The following is a 25,737-nucleotide window of genomic DNA, read 5'->3' as shown; positions in this document are numbered from 1 at the left end:
AAAGTAAACCAGCTTGAATCTGCTACCTCTGCCTCATACTACGTTATTACTAGTAGAATTGAAATAATTATAAACATCAGTTGTATGAGAATAACTACTTTGGGGTTCTTTAGCAGAACAGACCTAAGGAAGGGAATACTTCAACTTCCATAACTGCTCAATATGTCTTATATGTTACTCTGTACAGGACAAACAGGAGCTCAAAATTATTCCAAAAGACCCAAATATTCTTAGATTATATCTGATAAAAATGATAAATTCTTTAGGTGAATAGTCTACCCTAGAAAAGCTCTATGACATTCTAGGTATTAAAGGTGATGATGATGCTTCTTACCAGGATGATCCACATTGCATTTCACTTGAGCAGATATACACCCACAACATATAAGACAATTCAGACAACAGGAAAAACAATGGTTGTCTTGACTTTTACACAGCGGTGTATTTACAATAGTGGGCTATCTCTTCAATCCAAACAACCAACTACTATTACCCTATAAACATTTTCATAGTTGTTTACTATCTTTTTCTTATAGAAACCCATACATCAATGTCAATTTAAAATTATTTCTTCTTGCCTTATTTCAAAGTCTTTAGCAGTTTTCTTTGTTGTGTACCATTGAATCAGAACCAACCCGCCAGTTGGTTTTCAGAGGCAGTAAATATCAGGGGAGGAGACTGCCCATCATTCTTCCGTGGAATAGCTGGTGGAACCATATACCCTTGCCTTGGCAGTACAATTCCTTACCACTAAGCCACCAGAGCTCAACAGTTCTCAGGCTCCTATTTAAAATCCATTATCTTGAATCTCCTTTTAAAGGTGATTTTGTTTTAAAAAGAAAAAGTTGTTAACAGAAAATAAAATGAATGAGAAGAATGAATGTCTGAGAATGTGTGTGACCTTTAGAGTGAGCTCTGAAATAGTGTTTAGCAGCATTAGGTCTTCACTGTTATAAACAGAGAACTATGGTCACTAGAATTCCAGATATAAGAGAAGTTTTCAAGTGGAATAAAATATTCTACTCTTCCGAGTAGAATAAAAATTTTGTTCACTGTCCTGACTCAAATGGAGTAGTGAACACTTTATCAACATAATGCTCAAACACCTTAGCACCTGTGGTCCAGAGAGTTTACTAAAACCAGTGCAAGCACCACTCTTCCAAGACCTTTGAAGCAGGTCACCAGCAGGGACAGACTCCAGTGAACAAGCAAAGCAATGGATGGCCACTCTCACCGAGGAACAGCAGCAGTCTATCAAAACTTGACATACTTTGTAGTCATAAAACTGGAAGACAAATCAGAAACTCTTATATCAGTTCCTTAACTACCAAGGCCTACTGTTGTTACTTGTCATCAAGTCTGTTCCAACTCATGATCACCCCATTCTTCAGAGAACATGGTTTCATGAGCTTATCCAAGTTGTGACCTTCAGCAAATAGATCTCTAAGGCTGTCAGTCATTTCTAAATGCCTCTGAACTGCCAACCTTTCAGTTAGAAGTGGAGTATTTAACAGTTTCCACCATTCAGGGGCTCCATAAATGTGTATAATAAGGGACTTCTGGTGGGCAAGTGGCAAAAAGCTGTGTTGCAATGCCAAAGGTGTGCAGTTCGAATCTACCAGATGCTTTGCTGGAGAAGGAGAATCAATCTCCTCCTGTGCCAGTTGGATCTGACTCAACGGTACATTGAATAAGAAAGAAAAAAAAGTCTATGAGAGACAAGAGGAGTAATGCTCTCATCCAATCAAATATATATACACAGAGAGAACAATGAAAGGCTCATTAAATATTGACAGTGGTTATCTCTAAAAGGAAGGACTACGAGTAATTTACACTTTATTTCTGCTTGTTATTTTCTAGAATGAGAAGATGCATGTTTTAAACCAGAAAAAAATATACTATGTAGTTAGTTACAAATATATATATATATTTTTTTAAAGGGTATGCAATATCAAGTGAGAAAGGAAAATAACCAAAAAAATCTACACAACGGATCAAATTCTACTACTAACATGGAGACCTGGGAAAACAAAGCAGTGGCAGAAAGAACCAAGAGTTCAGGGAAACAAGGGGGAAAGGGTTTCAATTAGAAGCAGCAGAGTGGCCCCAAAGACAATAGCAACTGGACACAGGAGAAAGACTAACTTTGCCACTGGCTGACGGTAAGTCTTTTACCCTCTCTGAACTTCCTCAGTCTGCTCTTTTGTCAAATGAGGTTAAACAAGATGACCTCTTATAGATTTACTTATGTTCTAAATCCTAACCTCCACACATGTCAATTGAAGGATGGGTTTTCTTTTTTCTGTTAATGAGGTGGTAGTAATACCAAGGTGTCTTACATTAATCTTTTTCCTATCTAAAAAAGTACAGATTGAGCAGTTAAGCAAGCAAGCAGGTTGGAGGAAGATAAATGTCCACCACATGAGGCTACCAAGATACCAAGAAACAGAAGGTGAAGAGAGAGAGAACCTGCTCCTTGAACCAAAAAAAGGGGGAAGGGGAAAGACCTTGTAGGGCTGGTGCCCTGAAACGGACTTCTCATCTCCTACACTATAAGCATATAAATTTCTGCTTGTTAAACCATCCATTTGTGTTACATCTGTTATGGAAGCATTAAATAACTTAAGCAACTCTAATAGCTCTTCCAGTTTTAATCATTATTTGAGGGTTTTATGTGGTAATAATCCCGTCATAGAGCAGAAATTACTACTTTCATTTCCCAAATATGTATTGAACTTAATCACAACTTTCTGAGGTGGTTTGAAGGCAGTGAATCATGTAGTAAGTGGTACTTGGTAACCTATTCATTAAGAGCAGTGAAATCCAAAGCAGTAAAACCCATACCCAGATCTATGAAAAGATTTATATAAAGAATGGTGCCTGGAACCTTGTGGGTCTTGACAGATATTTGCTATCTGTGTTGTTGTTATTACTATTATTACTGGTTTTGCTACTACAGAAACAGCTTCTACTGGATTCAGTGTACTGTACTAGACATCTTCGGGTTTTACCAACAGAAGACATTTAAGTGATTTAATGAGTTGATTCAGGGGTTGGCAAACGGTAGCACATGGACCAAAGCAGCAGACTGCTTGTTTTTATAAATAATGTTTTACTGGAACAAACACCACTGATACTCAGCATGATGGTCACATGGTGAACTCACTAAAAACACAGACGTTCAGCTGCCACCTGCAGAGATTGTGGCTAATAAATGACTGATAGTAGCAAAGATTCTGATACCTGGCTATGTATTATGATTATCAACAGATTTTTCAAAGTTCAGATTTAGGCACTGGGTCAAATTCAAATAGCTAGGTCAAATAATAGATCTGTAATGCTCAAGACAGGTCTAAGGAAGGAAAATAAAAATAAAAACGAATAGAGAAGTAAGATTAAAGGGCAGAGGAAGGAAAGTCTGTAATATGTATATTTAATGGAGCATGATAAAGTAACTCCAATACTCCCCAGTGGTAGCAAGATCACAGAGGCTTCCTATCTTGATCTTGCCATTAGCTTTCAGCCACAACAAGGGATGAAGTAAGAGGTCAAGGATATTACTTGCCTTGATACTATTGCTAAGAAAACAAAAGAAGATTACCTTAAGTGATAATAAGGCAACTTCATCATTAATGAGAAAAGTGAGTAAACGCTACAGTTTATAAAGTGAATCCATTCAACTTTTTACATTTCCAAGGAAAACGTAAAATAAACCAACAACCCAACCGAAACTATTTTTCCAGCATATGAGAAGCAGCAGATAAAAGACAGAGACAAGATCTATCAGAGGAGGAGTGGTTGCCGCAGCAAGAAAGATTTCATTCCAGACATTTAGTGTAACTAGATTAAGCAGAGGCAGAGGTTTTATACAAATCTGTCATAACCCAAGACCGAATGGAGAAGTCCAACTGCTCCAAGAACAGATGGAATTTCCCGGTTTGGAAATGCCTGAAGTCAAACAGCTTAACATACTTTGACAGATACAGATGTAGGCATAAATGAAACAGTCTCAAATTTCACTAAAAACAATATTGCATATCCATTACTTGACACAATAGATTATTTTTTTCTGGTGATTTTAAGTACAGAGTAAGTCTGGCTTCAAATAAGTTATATAATTCTTATCTTAATCAAATTACTGATAGTAATTGTTTTGTAGTAAATTTATTATAAAGTATATTATGAAAGCTGGAGGGTGGTTATACAGTTGACTCTTGAACAAGGGGTGTAAGGATGCTGCAGTCCCTTCTCCCCAGTTAAAAATAATTTTCACTGTGATGTGCAATTTAGTGAAGAGACAAATTGTTCATGTAGAAATCATTTAATTGTCAAAAGGCATTTGATGCAGATAATGGAAACATTTGAGTTCAATGAAATATTAACAAAAAACAAATCTGCATATTAAATGGACCTGTACAGTTCAAATCTCCATTGTTCAAAGGTCACCGGAAAATATGTTAGCATATTTCTAATCCTTAATCTCATCCCAATGATGCCAAAAGCAGATTGGTAATTACATACATAGGACCACTTCTTAGTACCACCCATCTTGATCTGTGCTGTTCTATGCTCAGTTAGTTTACCTTCTCTTGTTCAGCATGCAAAACTCTTGCCTGTGTGTTTTCTGTGGCTGTTTGAAGGGAGTTGTTCCTCTTCTCCATCATCAGGTTACTCTGCTCAACATATCTGTAAAATACATAGAGAAAAAACAAAACATTCATTAAGCACTTAATATTACTATGACACACACAACCCAACACATATTCATTCAGTCTTCAAAACAATGCTCTGTAGTCATACCAAAACCAATCTGAAAGCACTGTTTCCATTATCACTGCATGAATACAGTTTGGTGGGAGGAAACTGACATAGATGAACTGCTGTATATACGTACGTGTGTGTGTGTGTATACACACACACACACACACACACACAAAAGAGAAAGGAAGAATCAAGAAAGAAATAAATAGGAGTTAAGCAATCTACAAGAAAGAGAAGAAAAGAGAGCCCCACTATACCTGCCTCCAGGATGTGGAAGAAAAGATATGCTAGAGAAAAGAAATACAGGAGAATAATTTTCTTTGTTATTTTTTTCTTCCTAAAAATTTTTTCTTTTTTTCTTTTTTTTTTAAAAGAGAATAATTTAGGGAGCTCTGGTGGCCTGGTGGCAAGAAGCTGCACTGCAAACCCAAAGGTACACAGTTCGAATCCACCAGATGCTCTGCTGGAGAAGGAGAGGCAATCTCTTCCAGTGCCAATCGAATCTGAATGATGGTACACACAAAAAAAAATTAAAAAATAAAATTTTAAAAAAAGAAAGACTAATTTTTTTTAAAAGGCTTGCTAGCTACTGCAACATCACCCTATAGCCTCTACAACTCTTTAGGAGGATCCACAAAAATTATAAAGTTTGTCTTGTCAAGGAAATCAGTGAATTTCTGATTCAGAAAGTAAACTCATACAGAAAGAAGAATTGATAACCTGGGTTTCTAAGTATTAACACCATTTTCACAGACAAGAAAACTAGACTAAATAGGAAATGAATAATTAAAATGCTCAAAATCACACCACAAATGAGGGGCAGCTCTGGGATTGAAACACAGATCTGCCTAACATCACCAAAAACATCAAATTCAAGTCAGGAGACAGAAATTGCAAATACACATAGAATTATTTCTCTAAACAAACATGTCTATTTAAACATCAAGATTTATAAATGAAACCTTTTTTGTCCATGCAAGCCAGTGCCCCGTACCTGTCATTACCTCTGATTTCGTTCAATTAGTTCACTAATCTTGTCATTCTGTTCTTCTATCCGACTGCTCTTTTCAAGAATTTCTTGCTTCAATCTTTCATTTTCCTAAATTAAAAATGTGTCATGTACAATTGAAGCTTCTTTAGACAAAAATGCTAGATACAGGAATCAACACTAATGGACAGGTGACAGTATTAACTATTTTAGAGAAAAACTAAAGCTCATTTCCATGCAGATATAATGCTTAAAAACAATACATAATGCTCAACAGATACAAATCACAAAGCTAGTGGATGGAGTGAATAGAAAGCAAAATGAAATCAAATTCTGAAATATGGTCAGAAAGAATTCCCAAGTCACTTTAATAAAATTAAGTCATTTTATATACTCTAGAGTTTTCTCAGTGCTGTGCTCTTGAAAAGGCAGTACATCTGGGGTAAGAGCATGGGCAAGACCTCAAGCTGAGTGTTTTGACCTTGATGACCCTTACCTGAATAATTCGCTGGATGTTGCTCATAATCATGCTTGTTTCCATTGTAACAGACATGCTAGGGAGAAGCAGGGAGTTGCCAGCACTATGCTTCTGTAACTCTTCAACCTACACAAGGGGTGGGTGCCAAAAAATATGATGGGGGAAAATAAATTAACCCAAGATCTGACCACTTTTTTAAAGGGGCTTATGAGTTTCTAAGACAATCTTTAACTGTGAAGGAACTGTGCTAATTGGATCTCAAAATGGTAATAACTATCCTTTGAGGGAAGTAACTACCACCTACCCAGTAGTTAGGGAGCCCAAGTAGCACAGACCATAGGAACTCGTGCTGCTATATTAAAGGCCAAGATTTTTGGCAGTTTGAATTCACTAGTGGTTTAGAGGGACAAAGATGGGCAATCTTCTTCTACAGGATTTACAACCTTGGAAACCCAATGCAAGGTCACTTATGAGTTGGTTCCAACATGACAGCTACAAGTTATAGCGCTCATTATTAACAAGTAGTTAAGAACAGTAGCAGTTATTTCTGAATATAGAAAACCAAAGAAGAGTTTTATTATACCTCTGCTTGCTTGCTATTTATATCACTTTTTTTCACATCCCAATTTTACAATTTCAGCATATCCCCAGTCTTGACTCAATCACCTTACTCATAAGATGATCCATTTTATCTGCCACTTTACTGACTGCCATTCGAATTTCCGTGTTCTGTTGCCGGGCTTCAGTCATGAGAAATGAAGCCATGTCAACTGAACCTAAAGTGACATAAGCCAAAAAGAAACAAATAAAACAGGAGCAGAGGATATTGTATAAAGAAAAGTCAGCAGCATTTTCAGTAGAGCAAAGAAAGAAATGAATAGTTCAACATACTACGAAACACAGTAGGTGCTTTTATACTGTCAGAAGATGCAGAGGAGTTGGTAGATGCCAAAGCTAACAACAGAAAAATTGCATCAAGGGCTACCTGAAAAACGCATCAAGGGCTACATATGGGCTGCAGAAACAAGTATGCCCTCTTTGGACCACTACAGCACTGTGGGCTTCCTCATCCATCTACTTGCATGCTAGGCATGGTACCAGGTACTAGGATACAGCAATGAATAAACTATGGCTCCTGCCCTTGGTAAGCATCATTTACAATAATGTTCTTAGGTTAAAAATGACCTAGACAAGGTACAAAAGTAGTGCAGATGATAACAAAAATAATTCCTTGATGATCTAGATCATGATAATATCTCTGGGAGGGAAAGAGGGATGGAGAAATCTCAGGGATGGCTTCATAAAGGAGATAACAGTTTTGATGGATGAAAAGTTTTCCCAGATGAAGAAGGGAGGGCATACAGAAAAGGTTACATCAAGGAAACCCTTGATCATAATGGAACTGTCAATGATGTTGTCACATTCACTATTAAAAGAAGCTTATAAAGCCCTTGTTGGCTCTGCTATATATGTATACTAGAGTTTTCTTTAAATTAATTGGTTTACACAACATAGGAAAAAATAAAACCCACCAAAAAATATACACTAGTTTCTTCTTCCTAATGTCCAAAGGTGATTAAGGTGAGAAAGGCAAGTTGCAGAACAAGAAAGACAGGATACTATCCCAACTGCTTGTATTTTCATTTCTTTTGTTTTTCACACAAAACATTCACATTTGTTCAGGTATAGAAAATAATGGAGAAAACTATTTAAGCAACCAGTAACAATAGCTTCCATTGGTCAGAGGATTTCAGTGCTGGAAAAAGGCAGTACACCCTTTTACACTTTCTGAATTTTTACATTAGATAATATAATTTTCCCGATTTAAGAAATTTTACAAAGTACCTATCATCTGAAATACTATCCGCAAAGTCTTCATTCTGTCCCCCAATTTTCTCCACTGTTTTGATCTTTTTCCCTTCTCTCATACTCTTCCTTTTTTTGTATAATCCAGGTTTCTGGTTCATCTCACTTTCCTTCTCTGAAGAACACTTTTCAATATTTTATTTTTTGAACATTTTATTGAGTGGTGAAAATGTACAAAGCAAATCATTGCCCCTGAATATAACAGCATTTTCCCCACTTCTTCCTCTTCAATATACGGGCCAATCTGCTGTTTGGCTAAAAAGCAGTATTTAGCAGTGGGTTCAGTCCCAGTTTTGAAGGTTGTCCTAGGGTCATAAAATCATAGGGATTAGTGAATCCCTATCAGACTAGTAACTCTAGTTTGGTTTTTGTATCATGATTTTAAATGTCATTCTTCATTTCCCCCCACCCACCCCACCCCCCGTCCACAACCTTTTATTGTGATTCTGAACAGAGTGACTGGCAATGGTAGTTACTAGCACCATCTAGTTCATCCGGTGCAGGCCAGCAATGGCTGTGGTCTGCCATCGTCCATTCATCCTCTGGACTACTTATTTCCTTGAGTCTTTGATTTTCTTTACTCTTTCTTATTCCAGGCAAGAAGAGCCCAATAACTGTATCACAAGCTGCTCGCAAGCTAAGACCTCCGTCACTACTCACCAAAGGAGGATTTCTAATACAGTCTTAATGTCCCACATTATGCCAACTGATCTAGACGACCTGAGACTATGGTCCTAAGCAAGCAAGAAGAATCATAGGGGGATGCTGGAAGCTGGGTAGTAGTAACAGCTGCACATCTCTGTAAATCTAAATGAGTAAATGTTATGGTGTGTAAATTATACCTCAATAAAACAGCTTAAACAAAGTTGTTTTTAAAAAAGAAAAGATAGAGAGCTACTGGAGTTAAAACATTTTAAAAAGATGGGAGGAAGGAGACTACAGCAAGGGTGGAAGATGAGAAATTGAGGGGATTAATCCTTACCTTGAAAATGGGGAGCCTGAGAGACTGGTGCTGGGTACAAAGGTTGAACAGGCTGCAGCTGGGAAGTGACAGCTGAAGCCTGAGGGTAAGCGTAGGCTTGCATACCTGCATAGGGCTGAAAAGACAGTTACAGCTGCTTTCTAAAAATGTTCACTTCTTTCTCTTTTGCTTACATTTTCCCTTAATGGAGTTAAGATCAGAGGGAATTGAAATTTACAACAATTGGAGCAGGATGACATCAGGAGCACTGGAGCAGGAGGCATTGCTACATGACCTAACATTACCCCCTCACTAAACAGCTATCTACCTTTCATAGGAAAGTGATACTGAGTCACTATCTAGTTCTTGGGTTATATGACTTAGGTAGGAATTCAGTTCCCAGATATCAGGATTACTTTCACAGCTAAGCAAATTTTGCTTAGTTATGAAGTAAAAGCAGAAGTGTTTACTGAGGTTCGAAACTAAAATCCACAAGTTTCCAAAGCCATGGCAGTTCCTTTGTATCCTTCTGACACTGATCTTGAGATCAAGTGTTTCATTTTCCTTTGACCCTCAGTCTCAATAAGACTGAGAAAAGAAGATAGTATCACTTCGTAAGAATGCTGTGTTAGGGAGCTCTGGTGGTCTAGTGGCAAGAAGCTGCACTTCAATCCCAGAGGTGTGTGGTTTGAATCCACTTGATGCTCTGCTGGAGAAGGAAGGGACAGGGAGCTCTGGTGGCCTAGTGGCAAGAAACTGCACTGCAACCCCAGAGGAACACGGTTCGAATCCACCAGACGCTCTGCCGGAGAAGGAGGCGCAATATCCTCCTGTACCAGTCAGATCTGATCTGACGGTACACGCACACAAAATAAAAAAAAAAAAAGAAGGAAGGGACAATCTCCTCCTGTACCACCAGTCAGATCTGATTTGACGGTACATGCAAAAATAATAAAATAAAATAAAAATTTTTTTAAAAAAAGAAAGCTGTGTTAATGAAACAAAATTATGACGTTTCTAATAATTGGTAAGTGCCTAGTAAACAATAAACACTCAACAGACAAATTCTTCTAATGATAGAACCTTGATGAGTCTCCTTTGAAATAAAAAAATCCTGACTGCTCATCTATTATAAGAAAATCTTATCCAAAAGAAAAGTAATTCCCCACTGAGGGGTGGAGAAGTGGAGAAGGGCAAAGGCATAATATTTCTTCAGTTTGAGGGACCACTTCCACCACTAGCCTCCTCCCTTAGGGAACAATGAGGAAGTGAACTGTTGTTATCTGTGGAAGTGAGTCTTCTCCACCAGCTATGTTCAAAAGAAACTTCTATTACCCTAGCAGTCAGCAGGGGCAGACGTAAGAGAGCCTACTTTCAGAGACTGTTTTGGAGGATAACTAGAGGACTATTTTCCATAAAACCTCCACGTCCAGCAAAAAGGGCAGCTCTGTTGGTTTAGTCGTAAGGAAGTGCACTGCCAAGTCAAAGGCACAGAGTTCGAATCCACTGACTGCTCTTTGGAGAAAAAGACGGGCAGTCTCCTCCCATGTGACTTACTGCATCAGGGGTCAGCTATGGGTAGGTTCCAACTTGACAACATAAACAACAAGAAGATCAACAAGGCCTTTGCTTCCTAGTAAAGTAAATCTTAAAAAAAGATTTGTCTAGTTTATAGATAAGAAAAACTGGTTTGGGAAAAAGAAAAAATCATAAACTGTAACATTTGGTAACTGCTACTGTATGAACTTGGGAGTAGAAAGGAAAATATCTAGGATCTTAATAAATGAAAACACATAATCAATATGCTGTTACCTGAAAGGACTGGGCATTTGTTGATACAGCTGAGTGGGAATCAAGAGATGCAACCTGCATTAAGGCAGCAGAAGGTGCTCGGAGCCCAGGAGCAGATGGCTGAGGCACTAAGATAAAGCAAGAGATTGTCCCTGTTACCCCCTCACGCTTCTTCTCAGTGCTAGTACTTTACTTTTGTCATATTTCACACTTGCCTACTTTCCTCCCCCAGCCTCCCAGAGCCAAATCTACTTGATTTTCAGCATTGGGAGAGTAGAAGGAATCTGGGTTTTCTCATGTGCTTTTGACTCAGATTTATGATCCCATTGTGGCTGACAGGAAGTGCAGAATAACACACTGGAAGACGTCTCGTTAGCTGAATGCAGATTTCCAAAACCAGCCAAGTAGCATAGCTAAAGACACAGCAAGCACACCAAGTGTATCTGCAGCTCTGAATATCCCCTACTCAGGGACAAATGACAACTTAACTTTAGCCCTAATTCTTAATACTAAAACAATGCAACGAAACAACTTACAAATAGTGAGGATAACTGTGATTCTAACCCAGTCGAGGTCACAGAGCCTTAGAGCGGTTCCTTACCTTGTGAGGTCATCTGCGGTAACACTGGATGGGCTGGCTGAAGAGAGGGCTGGATGGATGGTGTTACCACTGGCTGGCCATTCCCTCGAAGGGTATTCACATCCTAAACAAAACACAGGTTTTGGTTACTCTGTATCAGTCCTTAATTAAAGTTTGAGACTATGGTCCAACCTAAGTATATCTGCAACACAGTTTCTAGACAAAGAAGAGGAAAGAAAGACAAGCAGAAAACCAAGAGTTCAACTCTTGGATTATGGAGGAAAAAAGCATATACTCTACTGCAATAATTCTCTTCTCTCTTTAAATCATGTAAGCAAACTAAATATAGTTAATTTCCTTAAACAACATAGGTTGTTGTGTTTTATGAGCAGTAGCAGCAAAAATGCCAGATGTCAGAATGTATCATTTTCCAAACCATTAGTGACAATGATTAATCTAGTCCTTCTCCACACAAGTGGGAAATATAACAATGTTTGTTTTTTCCAGTATCCCTCCAAAGTTGTTGCTATTGTCGTTAGGTGTAGTCAAGTTGACAACAGCTCACAGTGACCCATCAAGATGACAAAACCTTGCCCTAACTTGCACCACCATCCCTGTGTCAATCCATCTCCTTGAGGGCCTTCCTCTCTTTGAGTGACTCTCTTCCTTTCCCAGAAGGGTGTCTTTTTCCAAGGACCATTGCCTCCTGACAACATGCTCAAAGCATGTGAGATGAAGTTGCACCATCCTTGCCTCCAAAGCGCACCCTGATTGAACAGCCTTTGTTCAGGCACTCCAGTCTCCAGGCAGTCCTGTTCTATAGGCAGTCCACTGGATATTCAGTATTCTTCAAAACCACAGTCCAAAGGCATTGATTCTTCTTTGCTTTTTCTTATTCTGTGTCCAACTTTCAGATGTATATGAAACAACTAAAAATACTATGACCTGGATCAGGCATACCTTTAGCCTTTGAACTGACATGTTGCTTTTTAGCATTTCAAAGAGATCCTTAAGAGCATATTTCTCCAATGTAACATATCGTTTCATTTCTTGACAGCTGCTGTAATGGATGTTGATTGTGGATCCAAGTAAAATAAAATCATTGACAACTTCAATGTTTTCTCCATCTGTCATGCTGTTGCCTATTGGTTCAGTGACAAGGATTTTTGTTTTCTTGATATTGAGATGTAATCCATCTTGAAAGCTGTAATCTTTGATCTTCTGATTAAGCGCTTCCAGTTTTCCTGTTTCTGCAAGTAAGATTGTGTCATCTGTAAAATATAGGTTGTTGATGAGTCTTTCTCCTGTCCTAATGCTACATTCTTCATATTACCAGCTTCTCAAATTATTTACTCAGGATACAAATTGAATAGGTATAAATAAAGGATACAATTCTGATGTACACCTTTTCTGATTTTTAACCATTCAGAATTCCCTCATCTGTTTGGAGGATTGTTTCTTGGTCTGTGTGTAGGTTTTGCACAAGCACAATTAAGTGTTCTGGAATTTTCATTCTTCTCAATGTTAGCCCTAATTTATCACTATCGATACCATCAAATGTCTTTGGCTAGTAAATAAAACATAAGTAAACATCTTTTTGGTATTCTCTGCTTTCAGTTAAGGTCTATCTGATATTATCAATGATGTTCCTCATGCCATGATCTCTACTGAAAGAGGGCCCAAAATACTTACTGCTGGTTTGGAATAATATAATTTCAGTTTCACTCCTTTTTCTTTCTTTTAATAAAAATCAAAGATATGTTGGTCTTTACTATAACTCTAAGCAAAGTTATCCTACACATATCTTTCTATTTTAAACAAGGTACAGAAAATCTTGAGGTACAATATGCAGACTTTGTGATTTGCTATCATTTATAATCTGAGAAGTTAAACTATATGATGAAGAACATAGCATCGGGATTAGAACCTGAAATACACAGATGACACAATGTGCTGAAATGGCTATTATTTGAAGCATTAAGACCAAAGGCTTTCAGTTAAGTGGGGAAACAACAGCCTTTTTAACAAATGGTGTTGACAAAGTTGGAAATGTATATGCAAAAGACTCAAGCAAGATCCACACCTCACTCCATATACAAAAAACAACTCAAGGTGGATCATGGACCTAAGACTAAAACCAAGGGCTATAATCTTCATTAAAGAAAAGCTTGGAAGAACGCTAGAAGTCCTAATCCAGAACATAAACAGTCTTCCAAGTATCCTGAAAAATCTACAACCAGGAGAACATAAAATAGATGAATGTAATCTTCTAAGAATCAAATCCCCATGCACATCCAAAAACTTCTCCAACAGGGTAAAAAGGGAAGCCACAGACTGGGAAAAAGTATTTGGTAATGACATATCAGATAAGGGACTTATATCCAGAATTTATAAAATATTTGAGCACCACAACAAGATAAAGGTAAATAATCCAATAGAAAAATGGGTACAGGATATGAACAGACAGTTCACCAAAGAAGACATTCAGATAGCTAACAAGCACATGAAGAAATGTTCAAAATCCCTAGTTCTAAGAGAGAGTCAAATCAAAACAACTATGAAATATCATCTCACCCCAGTCAGAATTGCAAAATTTAACAGAACAGCAAGCAACAAATGCTGGCGAGGTTGTGGAGAAACTGGAACCCTTATTCACTGTTGGTGGGAGTGTAAAATGGTGCAACCACTGTGGAAGGCGGTATGGCGCTTTCTCAAAAAGTTGCAAATAGAGATACCATTTGACCCAGCAATTCCACTACTGGGAATATACCCCAAAGAGACCATAACTGACGTCCAAGCAGATATATGCACTCCCATGTTTATAGCAGATTGTTCACAATAGCAAGGAGTGGAAAACAACCTAAGTGCCCATCAACAAATGAATGGATAGAGAAGCTGTGTTATATTCGCACAATGGAATACTATGTTGCATTGAAAAGCAAGGAACTCATGCAATATTATTCAAAATGGGTGACCCTGGAGGGCATTATGCTGAGTGAAATATCTCAGTCACAAAAGGACAAATACTGCATGGTGCCACTGCTGTAAAGTAAGACTGACCTTGGGGTTTGGGGGAGACTGAGAAAGATGCGTTCAATATACTGCATTGAAACATATGAGGGAGAAAAATGTTTAAAAGGGATATGTGATTACGTATTTTTGTCATGACAGGAGTCCAGAGCGAAGGCTGTATAGTGGAGTGGACCTGGGGGGAGGGATTGTAAAACAATGAAAGAATTTTTCTTTTACTTTTCCAAGAGGGTAATGTACTAGAGGGGAGAGTTGGGAGGGGAGAAAAGTGTAACAATGAATGAATGGAAATCCAAAGTCTCTGTACATTTTCATTGAAATTAATAATAATTTTTTTTAAAAAAGACCAAAGACTCTAGCCTTCGGTAGGGATTACACTTCAACATAAAGAAAACAAAAGTGTTTATAGTTAGTCAATAAGCAACATCATGATAAATGGAGAAAGGACTGATGTTGTCAAAGATTGCCTTTTACTTTGGTCCACAATCAATTAACATGGAAGTAATAGTCAAGAAATTAACGAGATATGATAGTGGGCACATCTGCTACAAAGGACCTTTTTAAAATGCAAGCATATCAGTTTGATGACTAAAGTGTGCCTGGTCCAAGCCATGGTTTTTTCAAGTGCCTCTTATGCCTTTTCAAATGCCTATGAAGGTTGGTCAATGAATAAGGAGGATTAAAGAATTGATGTCTTCGAATTGTGGTGCTGGCAAAGAATAATGAATATATACCACAGACTAACAAAAAGAACAATCTGTCTCGGAAGAAGTGTATCAAGTATGTTCTCTGGAGGAGGGGATGAAGAGACTGGTTCACACACTTTGCATTTTTAGCTCTAAAACAATACAATAAAATAATGGGCTCAAGGATATTGTGAAACACAATGTATATAAACTTTGTAAACAAACCAATATAAAATAGAAATTATAAACACTCAAAACCAAACAAACGAAAAAGAAATAATGGGCTCCAGTACACCAGCAATTGTGAGGATGATATATGGGCAGTGCTTTGTTCTGCTGTACACAGGGTTGCTATAAGTTGGAATCAACTCAAACAACACAGTTCAAAGAAAGAGTCTTGATGGCGCAGTGATTATGTGCGTACTTTCTAGCCAAAATGGACCAGTCATGCTGCAGGAGAAAGACGGGGCAGTCTGCTTTTGTAAAGATTTACAACCTTGGAGATCTTATGAGGGTAGTTCTTCTGCACTGGAAGTCGGAATGAACTAGATGGCAATGGGCTTTAGGGACGGCAAGCTGGCCTGTACTATATATCTAAGCAAAATTATCTTATCAATATCTATTTTCAACAAGGAACAAAAAAATCTTGAAGTATAATATATGAAGACTGTGATCTGCTATAGCTTAAAGAAGTCCCAGTGGTTAAGTGCTGGCCTTGTTGAATCCCCTGGCCACTCTGTAGAAGAAAAGGCTGTAGCCTGCTTCTGTAAAGATCAACAGCCTTGGAGATTATGAGTCGGTTCTCCTCTATTCTACAGCATCGCTGTGAGTCAGAGGTGATGTGATAGCAGTGGGGTTTTTACAGGTCAAGGGTTAAAAACTCTTTGACAAAGTTTTGTTTTAGAATATCTCCTCAACCTGATATTCTTTTCTGGAAAAACATCTCAGTTTTAGATGACTATAGATCTAAATTAGCCTAAATATCTAACAATAAAGTGAAAGAAATTCTGATAAATCAATATATTATAATACTGGATTACTTTTAAATTAATTAATGCAAATATACTTCTTGTTACATAAATATTCATGATATAATTTTAAGCTAAAAATCAGGTTACAAAACAATACATAAAGAATGTCCTTTTGTGAAATACATTTCTTCTTTATGATTTATGTTACCCTACAATGGCCAGGTACTATTTTAAAATGTTAGGGGGGGTGTTAACCTTTATTTTTAAGATTATATAATTAAAATTACAGGGAGCACTTGCTTTGGATTGGGCATACCTAAAAAGTGATCTTTATTGACATTACAGGTAATGCTTTACAATTACACCAGCGTGGAACATGAGTTTCACATGGGAATATTATAACAAATGGTAGTTTTTTTAAGAGTGAAAGGAAGCAATCTATAAATACAAGGAATATCAGATTAAAATATACTTACAATGTGAAAAAAAGGAATTATAATTTCAACCAAAGAAATAAAAGATGGAACATACTTCAACTTCTGAATCAGTGGAATCCAGCTGAGGTGGAAGTATGGGCAGCATGGGTTGGCCCATTTTGGCCATCCGAGAAATCAGCTTGGCCTTGACTGTATCAGGATTCTAAAAAAAGAAGAGAGTCACTGAAATCAGTGTAAGCAATTTCATAGCTTTATCCCATTGGCAATTAATAACAGTAAAACTCAGTTCCCACATTCTGAATGGACAAAGTGGTTTCACATTTGATGTTGTTGTTATGTGCCATCGAGTCGCCTGCGACTCATAGCGACCCTATATACAACAGCCCTAAACTCCGCTCTGTCCTGTGCCAATCGCACCGTCTCTGACACTCCCATCCCAATTATCCCAGTCACTGAATCAATCCACTTCATAGAGGGCCTTCCTCTCCTGCGCTGTCCCTCCACCCTCCCAAGCATGATGTCCCTCTCCAAGGACTTCATGTTAAACAAGTTTTCCAGCAGGCATAATTGTTCTCATTTAACAGACAGAAAACTATGATATAACAAGTATGTTAATAGGAGAAATAATGTGAAGGGATATAAGAGGACTCTCTAATTCTTGCACAATTTTTCTGTAAGCCTGGATATGCTCTAAAACATACTAACCAAAAACTAAGGAAAGAGTATGTTTTAGATGATCATTACCCTCTGAAAAGCCTTCAGTAAATAAACATTCCAAAGAGATTTGAGGAGAGGAAAACAAAAAAAGGGGATTTTTGTTCTAAATTCAAACTCTTTTAACTCTGACTTGGCACTGACTACACACTAGACCCTGTGCTATTGTTATGTGCTGTTGAGTCTCCTGTGACTGACAGTGACCCCGTATATAATAGTTCTGAACCCTGCTCTATCCTAAGCCAATCTCACTGTCTTCAGCATACCTATCCTCATTAACTTAGTCACTGACTCAATCCATCTCAGTTAGGATCTTCTTGTCCTGCGCTGTTCCTCCACCTTTCCAAGCATCATGCCCTTATCCAACGACTTTCCCCTCCTGGCACCATGCCCAAAAAGTACGTGAGACAGAAATGAAAAATCCTTGCCACCAAGGAGCAGCTTGGCCTCACCCTCTCCAGCACAGACCTGTTTGTTCTCTTGGTAGTCCATGGTATGTTCAATACTCTTCTCCAGCAACACAACTGAAAGGCATCAATTCTATCATCCAGCTCTCTGGTGTACAGCAAGTAATTGAGAAGACTATGGCCTGGATCAGGAACACCTTAAGCTCCACACTGACATTGTTGCTCTTCACTACTCTGGAGAGGTCCCTGACAACTTATTTTCCCAATGCAATTCATCTTTTAATTTTCTGACTGCTGGTGCCAAGAATGTGGATTGTGGAACTGAGCAAGCTAAAATTGTTAATAATTTCAATCTCTTCTCTGTCTATCAAGATGCTTCCAATTGGCCCAGTGGTGAGAATCTTTGTTTTCTTGATGTCGGGCTTCAATCCATATTGAAGACCGCAGTACCTGACCTTCTGTGCCAGAAGGTTCTATATTCATTAATGAGCTTAATCCTGTCTTTAGAGGAGGGAGACTATACCCAGGGAACATATAAGATCGCCCACAAATGTATAAAGAGATGATCATAATCTTTATTTTTATTAATTTTAAGCTATAAACAGAATATATTAAGCTTATTTATAGGAATTGCCAATTTAAGGTCTCATAGCTTATAAGAATAAAGATTTAAGTACAAGTCTCAGTTTGTGCCTCAGTTCTCATTTTCTCAGGGCATAGTGGAATAGCTGGGTCATATGGAATTTCTATGTTCACCGTTTTGAGGAAGCGCCATAACACCTTCCAGAATGGTTGTACCCTTTTACAGTCTGACCAACAATGTATATGAGTTCCTTTATTGCCATATCCTCTCCAACATTTATTACTTGCTGCCCTGTTAAACTTTGCCACTGTGAGTGGTGTGAGATGGTACCTCACTGTGGTTTTGATTTGCATTTCTCTTATTGCCAGTGATTTGGAGCATTTCTTCATGTGTCTGCTTGCCATTTGAATATCTTCCTCTATGAAAATTCTTTCCAGGTCTTTTGCCTATTTTGTAATTGGGTTATCAGTCCTTTTCTTGTTAAATATTGCATAAAACCATTACTGTAGAATGAGTATAAGGATGCAAAAGAGGTGGGAAAGGTTGGAAGCAGAGGGATGAGGATGTGTAGGGGGAGGGGAGGATTAATCATAGGGTTGTACAATTTGATGGAGGGGGTGAGGGAAATTGAAAGAATCTTGAATCTTGTTCTTGAAAACAATGTATACGAATTTTGAAAATAAACTATTAGGGGAGAAAAAAATAAATGAATATACAAACAGGAAAGAAAAAAAGAATAAAGATTTGAACCCTATCAGTCAATGGATATGCCCCGATGGCATGCATTAATTCCCAAGTAAGAGGAAATTATTTAATAAAGTGGAAAATTTTTAGTCTAAATGAATAGTTGTCAACTTTTTTCTTGGGTTAGCCTATCATCTGTACTCAACTGCTAATCTAATCCACCTGGTGGCACTATGGAAGGCAAGTCACGGCAAACTGCTGTCATTAAAGTGATAGCCAAGAGAACCCTCGGGAGCTAGGACACAAGGAGCTGTCATGAGTCAGAAGGACTTGACAGCAACCAAGAATCACCACACCAGCCCCTGCCTCCAGACATGTGGAGCCTCTTATACACATTGCAGGTAGGAGAGACAGAAAAATACTTACTGGACTTGTTACAAGTTGTTCACTAAGGGAGTTAGATTTAGGACGAAGAGCTGGCTCTCTAAAAGCAAATAAAACATATCCAGAGATTAAAAATAAAACCTACAATCCCAAATTCAGATTAAAGTGGAGGAAATTGTCTCTGAAAAATAGCTGTCAATTTAATGGCTATAAAACGAAATTTTCATTATGTTTAAAATTTGCGTCATCTCTGAATCCTAGTGAAGTTGAACCATTTTCCACCCAAATGCTTACTTGAGTATTTTTCTTGGACTGTATTTGTGCTCCTTGTTCCATTTTCTTCCTGTTTTGTGAGTATTCTGCTACATGTGATTATTACTTCTCTGTCAGGGATAGCTGACACAAGGATTTTCCTTACTGCCTTCATCCTGTTTTGCTTTGCTTTCCATTGTTAAAATTATTTTCGTTTTCAACTATATCTGTATTTCTAAAATAATTTTATGGACCATTAAATATAACAGAATTCTGGTATCTTACCCTGATTTAAAAGGCACCGATGTGGGTTGTGACACAGCAGGATCAGCAGAGAGGTTGTCAGCACCAGGCGTGGGAGAAGGGGCTGCAGAATCACGGGAACTAACACTATGCCCATCAGAGCCAGAATCTCTGGCAAACTTCACCTAGGAAAAGACCCAACACTGCTGGAATAGACTACAGGATAAGGATTCTTCCCACTATTCCCCTCTTATTCTACTTATTCTTTATTACACAAATTATACATAACCCGATCACCGTAAGCAAATCAGAAAATACAGATAGAAGCAGAAAGAAAAAGATGATCACCACTGGTAATTCAAGTCCTAAGCAACAGCATTCTTTAATTTCAGCCAGATTAGTTCATATTTTTTTCTGAGATATACTCATAAATATCTACACCCACAAACATACACACATTAATATGCATGTACGTCGTACATACAAGTGTGTGCACATACATATACATATACATATACATATACATATACATATACATATACATATACTGTCGTTGATTGCCTTCAATTTGAGCACAACTCATAGCTACCCTATAAACAAAAAGGCCTAAAGCCCCCCTACAACCATGGACATTATTTATCAAAGTTCCTGTTGGAGGGTCAGCTATGAGTTGGTTCTGACTTGACAACACATAACAATATGTTATTACAAATACTTGACCAAATACCACCTAGTGAATATTTTATTTACTTCCCTTTTTTCCTGTTAGAAACAATAATTCTATGATAGCTTTATGTCTACATCTTTGCACACAGTTTTAAATATTTACAAAGCTTAATTTTCCAGGAGTTAGACTGTTGGGTAAAACATAAGGCCATGTTTAAAACCTTGAATTAAAGTAATGTACAAATCTTTCTGAACACTCTTGCTGTTGCTGTTATGTGCTATCAAGTTGCCTGTGACTCCGGACATTCTTATCACCTGGTTATTATCAACCATCATCACTCTTGTCAATTTAGCATATAGAACAATATGTATTTTTTGATTGTTAGTAAAATAGAATATTTTTTCTGTATGTATACAAAGTACTAATCTGGACAAATTAAAATTATCTTGTTATCTAATGAATTCCTCAAACTCAAAGAAAAATTGAAGAGAATATGCAAATTGTTGGGGGGAAAAGTGAGAAGCATGTGCTCCTGAGAAAGAGCTGAAATAACCAAGCAGGTATAGGGGTGTGCAGTCAGCAAAGAGTCACTGAGAAGGACACCAGTGTTTTTCTAGTTACAAAGCAAAACTAAAAAAAAAATTTAAAAAAATAAAAATCTATGTCTTCGTAATAAGATTTTCAAACAAAATTATTTATTCAATTTCATTAATTAGCAAAGAAATACTCAGAAGACTCATCACACAGCACTGCACAGTTTTACTCACCCGCCTAACTTCTACCTCAAAGACCAGGATTGAGTCCATTGCGTGAGCCCATCCTATCACTCCTTCAGAGCCAGCAGCACAGGATGGAGGGATAATAAGTAGCCGTTTCCCTCCTTTTTTCATACCCAGCATTCCATCTTCCAAACCCTTTTGGAATTACAGAAGGTAAAAAAAAAATTCATAAGGCATAAATAAAGGAAGAGTAGGAATTATCAGCTTTCATTCACTTATCCTTAATCCTTCAGGTTCAGATACAACTCTAATAGGCCACATGCTGATAAATTAAGAAAAGAATGAAGTTGTCAGTAATTTTTATTTTACTTCTATCCATAAGCAAAAGCCACGGAAGCAGCAGTCAAGAAATCAAGAGACATACTGCATTGGGCAAATCTGTTGTGAAGGACCTCTTTAAAACTTTGCTGAAAAGCAAAAATGCCAGTTCAAAGTGCATCTGACTTAAGGGATGCTATTCTCGATTATTCCACATGCATATGAAACTTGAACAATAAATAAGACAGGAAAAAGAACTGATGCCTTTCATTGGGGATGCTGGCACATCCCTGAATATACCAAGCTGTTGTTCTGAGCTGGTGAGTCAAATCTGACTCATAGCTGACTCTCCAGTGAGTTTTCAGAGGCTGTAAATCACATAGGAGGAGACTGCTAGTGGATTCAAGCCCCCATGGCTTTGCATTGGCTGCACAATTCCTTACCACTCAGGCACCAAAGCTCCTTGAATATAGAATGCCAAAAGAATAAACAAATCTTTCTCGGAAGAAATGCAACTAGAGCATTCCTTAGTGGCAAGGATAGAGAGATTTCATCTCACAATATTTGGGGCATGTAATTAGGAGGGACCAGTCCTTGGAAAAGGACACAATGCCTGGAAAAGTAGAGGGCCAGTGAAGGAAAGACCCTTAATGAGAAGGATTGACACAGTGACTGCACAGTTGAGACTGTGAGGAAGCTGCAAGATGAGGTAAGGTTTCCCTCTGGTACTCAGGGTTACTATGAACTGGAGTTGACCCAGTGATACCTAACAAACAATAAGAAGTCAAGTGTAACTTTTCCTCCCACATCTATTATAAGCTATGAAGAGTAGCACTACAAAACCTGACATATCTAGAGTTACATGAAATACACTTACCTTAGATAATAGGAGAAATGACAGAATGGTAACAAAACTTAACATTCATTAAAGACATCTCCCAGGTATCGTCATAAGTGCTTTACATACATACTTTAATGCAAAACACATGTACATTCTATGGTTTGCTTTTGTCAACTATGTTCTCTAAATATTTTTGTCAGTATCCTATGCTATTTTTTTTTATCCTATGCTATTTTAAAAAATATTTCTGTAAGAAAAGAATTTGCATGGAGAGCATTGGAAATACCTTGGGGTACAGGGGCAGTTGGCACATAAAGGTAGAATGTATTATTATTTGCTTATAGTAATACCAAAAGTAAGGTTGTAAAGTTGGTAGCATTATTTGTGTTCTACAAAAGAGGAACTTCAGACTTGGGGAAGTTAAGTAAGTAGACAAGAACATAAAATTAGTAAGTTGTTTAGCCAACACTCACATTACTCCTGGCTAGCTTAATTACTATGATCTGTTGTTGTTGTTATGTGCCATTGAGTCCCTTGCAACTCATAGCGACCCTATGTACAAGAGTCCTAAATGCCATTCTATCCTGTGTCAACTTAGCCATGTCAAATGCACTCATTCCCACCACTCTAGTCACAGAATTGATCCATCTCACCAAAGGTCTTCTTCTCCTTCGTCGCCCCTCCACTCTGCCAAACATGATGTCCCTCTAAAAGGACCAGTCCCTCCTTGCAACATGCCCAAAGTATGTCAGACGAAGCTTCAGAATCCTTGACTCCAAGGAGCATTCCAGCTTCACCTTCTCCAGAACAAACCTGTTTGTTCTCCCAGCACTCCATGGTATATTCAACACTGTTCTCCACAGCTCAAAGGCATCAATTCTCTTTCTATCATGCCTATTCACTGTCCAACTCTCCGATGCATTGCACGTAATTGCGAAGACTATAGCCCAGATCAGGTGCACCTTAGTTTCCAGCCTGACGTCTACGGGGGGAAAGTCTCTGAAAAATTCTGGAAATCATACACAAAGCTACAGAGAAAATTCTCTGCCACACAGATGAACACATACTTCACAGTGCATTGCTGTATCTTGACAAAATAAAACCCCGTAAGAGTAAAATAATCTTTATTTTATAAAACTGAACAATTGATAAAGATCAAATCACAACTTGAGCTCAGGCCTTTGTTGTTGTGTATTGTTGAGTCAGGACCAATCCATAGCTGACCCTCCAAAAGGTTTTCAGACGCAGTTAACTGCACAGGAGAGGCCTACCCATCTTTCTCTCAAGGAAAACCTGGTGAATTTGAACTTGATACAATTGAGTTGCCAGCACAACTCCTTACCATGAGGCTATCAGATCAGGAGATGTTAACTGAAAGTATCCCAGAGAAATGGGAGGCAACCCATTATGACAAACATCAGGACAAAGCTGTTCCACCTCTTTCTTCTATTCAGCTATAAAACAGATTTAATCATTTCCTCAGATTCACAGGATAAAAGAAGCAGGAGGGGTATAGGACAAAAGAAATGTATGCATCATCAAAATACTGTCTCACAGATAATTTCCCAAATGCAAGTAACATATTTTTCCTCTCTGGTGGCATAGTGGGTAGGGAATTGCAATGCTAATCCAAATGCCACAACTTTCTGGCAGTTCAAATACACAGGCAGCATCACAGGATGGGTAATCACTCATGCAACTCACAGCCTTGGAAACCCAATGGAGGTCAGATATGAAAGGGTTCCAACTTGAGGGCAAGGAGATGAGATGAAGAATTTTAATGAAGTCTTTCCAGAATCAGAAGATCCACCCCAATTGGTAAGTTCACAAAATTCAATTAAATTATATCTTCAGCAACTATCATATAAGAAAATAGTTTAGCCTTTTACCTTGATAACTTTTCCTGATCCTAATTTGAGACGAAGCAGCTTATCTTTGTTAGCTGTGGAGTCAAAAACCTGCAAATTTAGGAATAAAAGAAGTCAACTAATGGGGAAAAAAGATACATAATTCTACTCAAAAGGAACTCTGGTGGCCCAGTGCTTAGTGAGTTGTGCTTCTAAAACAAAAAGCCAAGCTTCTCTGGTTGTTTAAAAACACCAGAAAAATGGGAAGTCCCTTCCCTTGTGATTTGACACTCACTGGAGGGACAACTGAGTCAGAACCGATTTAACAGCAATGAGAGGGAGAGGAGTGCTGTCCAACTAATTACTTACAACCACAGAAACTCTGGAATAAGCAATGTCAAATATATCTGGAAAATAGCTTTGAGAGGACCACAAAGGACCACTCTTTAAACTATGTCTATGTCTTTAGACTATGTCTAAAGAGTGATACTGACGATGAACATTTTAAGATAGTGGTCTCCTAGGTTTCGAAAAAAACAAATGCATTTCCACTATCATGCATTTAACAGCATTTCCTGTCTACAAAGAATATAAAAAAAATCTCATTTGATCCTGACACCAATCCTGTCTAGTAAGTAGAAGTAAAAGCTATTAACTTCTCTTAACAGAAAAGGTGGTTTTAAATGACTTAAGATCAAAGCAGGAGAAATTTGGTCTTGAATTCATCTTATTCCAAACTCAGAGTTGAAGTTCTTTCTATTAGACTATATTGTTTCTGAGAGTTTAATAATATTAAGAGAAAAAAGTCCAACATAATAATATTAAGAGAAAAAAGTCCAACATATTTACAGGATATAAGACAAACATAAGAGAAACAATTGTGAGATGGCTCTAAAAAGAAGTTAGGACTTAATTTCACAAGAAAATATTCATGTTTACAACTGACACAGGGAGATAAGACCAGGACTTCAAAGAGGATCATTCTGGTTCATCCCCACATTTGCATTTCCACTCCAAACAGAGTAGATCAGAATCTGCATTTCAACAGGGTATGTATACATAAAAAAATCAGTTGAGGATTTATAAGAAACACTTAGGAATTTGTGAAAAGGCAAATTCTGGTTTATTATACCTGTGGTGAAAAGTCAAATTTTCAGCAAGGACGCAAACTGGAATGAAGCAGTTTGAAGTCCTTGACAAAATATATGTATATCCTGAAAAATCTACAACCAGGAGAAGATAAAATAGATGAGTGGGACCTTCTAAGAATCAAATCCCTATGCACACCCAAAAACTTCTCCAACAGGGTAAAAAGGGAAGCCACAGACTAGGAAAAAGTATTTGGGAATGACATGTCAGATAAGGGACTTATATCTAGAATTTACAAAATATGTATATGTTAAAACAACTATGAGATATCATCTCACCCCAGACAGAATAGCAAAATTTAACAGAACAGCAAGCAACAAATGCTGGCGAGGTTGTGGAGAAACTGGAACCCTTATTCACTGTTGGTGGGAGTGTAAAAT

At 37.8% G+C, this 25,737-nt stretch overlaps 1 protein-coding gene across 1 annotated transcript in view; it reads right to left on the bottom strand.

Annotated features, from left to right (window-relative positions):
• Window positions 1-25,737, bottom strand: part of FKBP15 (FK506 binding protein 15, 133kDa) — an 81,331-nt gene that overhangs the window by 19,059 nt on the left and 36,535 nt on the right. The window contains exons 9-20 of the mRNA XM_006890731.1: window positions 24,251-24,319; window positions 21,251-21,397; window positions 19,859-20,001; window positions 19,364-19,421; window positions 16,644-16,751; window positions 11,447-11,549; window positions 10,867-10,973; window positions 9,076-9,190; window positions 6,894-7,003; window positions 6,246-6,353; window positions 5,766-5,860; window positions 4,584-4,686 (exon numbers count right to left, since the gene is read on the bottom strand). Of these exons, the coding sequence (XP_006890793.1) occupies window positions 4,584-4,686; window positions 5,766-5,860; window positions 6,246-6,353; window positions 6,894-7,003; window positions 9,076-9,190; window positions 10,867-10,973; window positions 11,447-11,549; window positions 16,644-16,751; window positions 19,364-19,421; window positions 19,859-20,001; window positions 21,251-21,397; window positions 24,251-24,319 (1,266 nt within the window). The remainder of the gene's footprint in view (window positions 1-4,583; window positions 4,687-5,765; window positions 5,861-6,245; window positions 6,354-6,893; window positions 7,004-9,075; window positions 9,191-10,866; window positions 10,974-11,446; window positions 11,550-16,643; window positions 16,752-19,363; window positions 19,422-19,858; window positions 20,002-21,250; window positions 21,398-24,250; window positions 24,320-25,737) is intronic.

The sequence above is a fragment of the Elephantulus edwardii genome, unplaced genomic scaffold (assembly GCF_000299155.1).
Source record: "Elephantulus edwardii isolate Elephantulus edwardi_28Jun2011 unplaced genomic scaffold, EleEdw1.0 scaffold00092, whole genome shotgun sequence".
NCBI lineage: Eukaryota > Metazoa > Chordata > Mammalia > Macroscelidea > Macroscelididae > Elephantulus > Elephantulus edwardii.
Note: the sequence above shows the minus strand (reverse complement) of the source record. Positions and strands in the feature narration are given on the sequence as shown.